The sequence below is a fragment of the Triticum dicoccoides genome, chromosome 7B (genome assembly GCF_002162155.2).
Source record: "Triticum dicoccoides isolate Atlit2015 ecotype Zavitan chromosome 7B, WEW_v2.0, whole genome shotgun sequence".
Lineage (NCBI taxonomy): Eukaryota > Viridiplantae > Streptophyta > Magnoliopsida > Poales > Poaceae > Triticum > Triticum dicoccoides.
Window position 1 is genome coordinate 563,334,443 of NC_041393.1, and position 3,435 is coordinate 563,337,877.

Here is a 3,435-nt window from a genome sequence, read left to right on the forward strand (position 1 = left end):
TAAACTAGCTAAACCATGTCCCTCCCTTTCTCATCCAAAGGCCCATAAGCCGTCAGTGCACTCAGATTCCAAGATACTGGCAATATGCATCTTACGACTCGGGACTCACATTACCTTGGAAAAAAGATTCCGAGATCTGCTCTATGAGGCGAGAGGCGATCATGGCGGTAGGCAGCTGCTCTATCTGATGCACAGCAAGCATAGCCGCACAGGTTTGGCTTAACCACGTTCCTACAACTGCAACACATTAAGCCCTGCAACCCTGCAGTTCAGTTAACATAATAAATCTCCCCCAACACAAAAACAAAAGGAACACACCATATGAGTTGTAATGTTCATCGATCAACCTAGATAAATGGTAGCAAGCAAGTTTCCCACAAGTCGCACAGCGGTAAATGTTAACAGGTCCATGTAACACAACATTCAACAACCAAACCTCTAGCTACATCGGGTCTCACACATGTCACGCAGCGAAAGCGCTATGCAAAGATGCATTCCATATGCAGAAGAACGCTAGGCGCAGCATCCTAGTACGTCTTGACGTCGATGTGCTTGACAGACCTTGCATTGGCAAGCAGTATAGCCTTCAACACGGGAAGCCTGTCCTCCTCTTCGGCGCAGTGGATCGTTACCTTCTTAAGGCTTTTGGCTTGGAATGATATTCCCTCAGCCATTTGAAGCGGCTGCTTTTGCTCTTCACAGCCAAACTGAAATTTTATATAAGAGTAGAACATGTTAATAGGAATTCCTGTCTTCAGCTAAGAAAACAGACAAGGACAAACACTGAGTGTCTTCAGTCACCTTGAGCTTCAGATCAAGATTCTCAAGCCTAGGAGAGTGCTCGAGGAAGCAAGCTAGAGGAGCAAATTTGTTGGAAAGACACCATTCACCAAGAATGAGACTTGTCAGACTGATGAACATTGGGCACCCTGGAGTCATTCTATCAAATGCAACCTTCACATATTTCGAACAAAATAAGAACAGATTCTAAAGAAACAGATATTTCAGACATGTACAAAAATTAAGAAGCACCCATACATGTCTCACTGGTGTTGGCAGTTCTATGCTCTTAGCGTTTGAAAGATCGCATAGGATTACTGCTGATGTAGTTCGAAGTATGTATTTTCGAGTGCACCTGCTGCATCGAGTGTCCTTGAAGCATAGCGAGACCAGCTTGCCAGTACGAATTAGAAGATGATTCAAAACTAAGCAGTTTATTATTTCCAGAGTCTTCAATGAACTTGATGAAATCTCAGGAGAACAAAGAGTGCTGTCTGCCAACTGCAGATTTTCCAAAGATTGGCATTCACGGCTGAGCTGATCAAAGACAGATGTGACTATTATAACATTAGTGAGCTTCACAGTTTGCAGATATTTAGAGCTAAAGCTGATAGCTTCAGGATCTAAGTAAAAAGCTTCCCATCTTGTATTTTCAGTGAAATCAATCAATTTAACTTTATGAAGTCTGATAGCATCACCGATCCAATACTTGGCTGCATCAATGGCAAAAGAGTGAAGGCGGAGTTTGTCCAATGTATTAGCATTACCCCGCCGTTGAAACAAACTTTTTGCAAACTTGTTGAACTTTACCCTGTCCATATCAAAGTGATCAATATCGATATCAAGGCATGGCGCTGAAGTCCATAATGGGGGCGATCTTCGGAATAGCATGCTTGTGCGTACGACGTCCTGTGCTGGCATGAAGGACATGATACAATGGAGTATGCTCTCATGAAGGACGCTAATCCTATCATTGTCATCACAGCAAGGCTTCTCTTCATTTCCTATAGGCGCTTGATCAAACAAAAGGGTAGATTAGACGTGAATCACAAGTTTGCTATTGGCTGCATGAATGATGCGACATGCAACTCCAAGAAACAAATATCCTTTTTAAAATGCATTTGAAGGACCTAATGACAACAACTAAAATCATGAAGGGGCATACCTGTTGCTTTTGTATTACCACCTGATAGCACCCTCTGGAGGTTGCTCTGTACCTGAATGCTTTGACTCTGTGGATCACTAAAAATTCCTCGCAGAAGCGTCGCAGTTGAGGGTTCAAGCATTTGATAATCTGATGAAATTTCCTCAAAATGATCATCCAACGAGATGTCCTCAAAATGATCATCCAACGAGATGTCCTCAAAATGATTATCTGATGATATGTCCTCAAAATGATCATTCTTTAAATGATCCAATCTCGTATACAGCTTAAAATTATAATCAACCTGAGAATAAAAACACACGCCAAATCTTTTAGATTGAAGTCTAAATAGGCATTCCTTCAAAAGCTCAGGGGAAAAGACCATTAAAAGAAATAAACCTTCCTCCCATCCTGTGAAATACAATACCAGTATTCACAAGGTATGCAGCAAACATACTAAATACTATGATTCACAAGACATAATGGAATGACAGTTGACTGAAGAATGAGCTGTACTTATGGCAAGTACTCAAAATATTTTTCGTATAAATGCAAAAGGCTTGTGTATCGTTTCATTGCTATGTAGGGTTGATAAAGAACAATCAGCGCACGCAAATGCACACATCATCGCTCGTCCAAGCAGTAGCACGAACACACTAAACCCCAGGGAGGACTATGCACACCCCTTTAACCCCCAGTCTGCTCCATGCCTGTGCATCGTCGTTGATAGTCTGCACTGGAGGATGAACGGCTGGGAACCACTGAAGGTGCAGTTGTTCCATTACTGCCACAACCATCAATATCAAACAAGTGTGGTGTCCCTCAGGACCTTCCCAGACCAAAGCCGCCAACTAGGCTGAGAATGCCTCAACGCCATTGGTTCATGGTAGTTATGCCCTAGGTTATTACATAAATACTCTATTGGATATCCGAGATTTCCCTGGATAAGCTGCGAAGCCCAGATCATATGATAAGCTGCTGAGGTTGACACTTTCATAGACTAGTAGCCGGAAGTACTCCTGTTCTAAGCTTTAACATACCAATCAGCATATCAAGATCCGTAAAAAGTCAATGAAATATTACAGAAATGGAATATACCTCGTTAATAGCTACTACGAAAATCATTTTCTCTAATCTGACAGCAACATTCAGAAGATCAGTCAATGTCTCGGGCTCGTCTGGTGACAGTGCTTGCATCAGAGCCTCTGATCTGTACAGATAACATTAAAAAGTAATGAGATATGTGATACATCTCGTGCACTTTCAAGTTCGAACAGTAACACCCAAAATAGTGTAATAATATACTCCCTCCGTCTCAAAATTCTTGTCTTAGATTTGTCTTGATACGGATGTATCTAATACTAAGAAGTGACTTGAAACATCTGTATTTAGACAAATCTAAGACAAGAATTTTGGGGCGGAGGGAGTATATGATATGAGCCGAGTGAGCAACCTGAACCCATCACATCCACATACATCTATGATCTATCACACCCAGTAGCATGTACAAA

General features: G+C 41.7%; 1 protein-coding gene across 3 annotated transcripts in view; it reads right to left on the reverse strand.

Annotated features, from left to right (window-relative positions):
* Positions 1-322: 322 nt before the first annotated feature.
* The window catches only part of LOC119335955 (F-box/FBD/LRR-repeat protein At5g22660-like), an 8,502-nt gene continuing 5,389 nt past the window's right edge, over positions 323-3,435 (reverse strand). Inside the window, exons 5-10 of one of the 3 annotated variants that reach the window (XR_005162141.1) lie at positions 3,023-3,134; positions 1,946-2,228; positions 1,591-1,793; positions 1,039-1,493; positions 802-954; positions 323-707 (exon numbers count right to left, since the gene is read on the reverse strand). Coding sequence is in view for 2 of the 3 variants with exons in the window: in XM_037607997.1 (XP_037463894.1) it covers positions 528-707; positions 802-954; positions 1,039-1,793; positions 1,946-2,228; positions 3,023-3,121 (1,470 nt within the window). In the remaining variant the exon portion in view is untranslated. Of the gene's footprint in view, positions 708-801; positions 955-1,038; positions 1,794-1,945; positions 2,229-3,022; positions 3,135-3,435 lie in introns of all 3 variants that reach the window. The other 2 variants (XM_037607998.1, XM_037607997.1) reach the window with 2 other exon arrangements.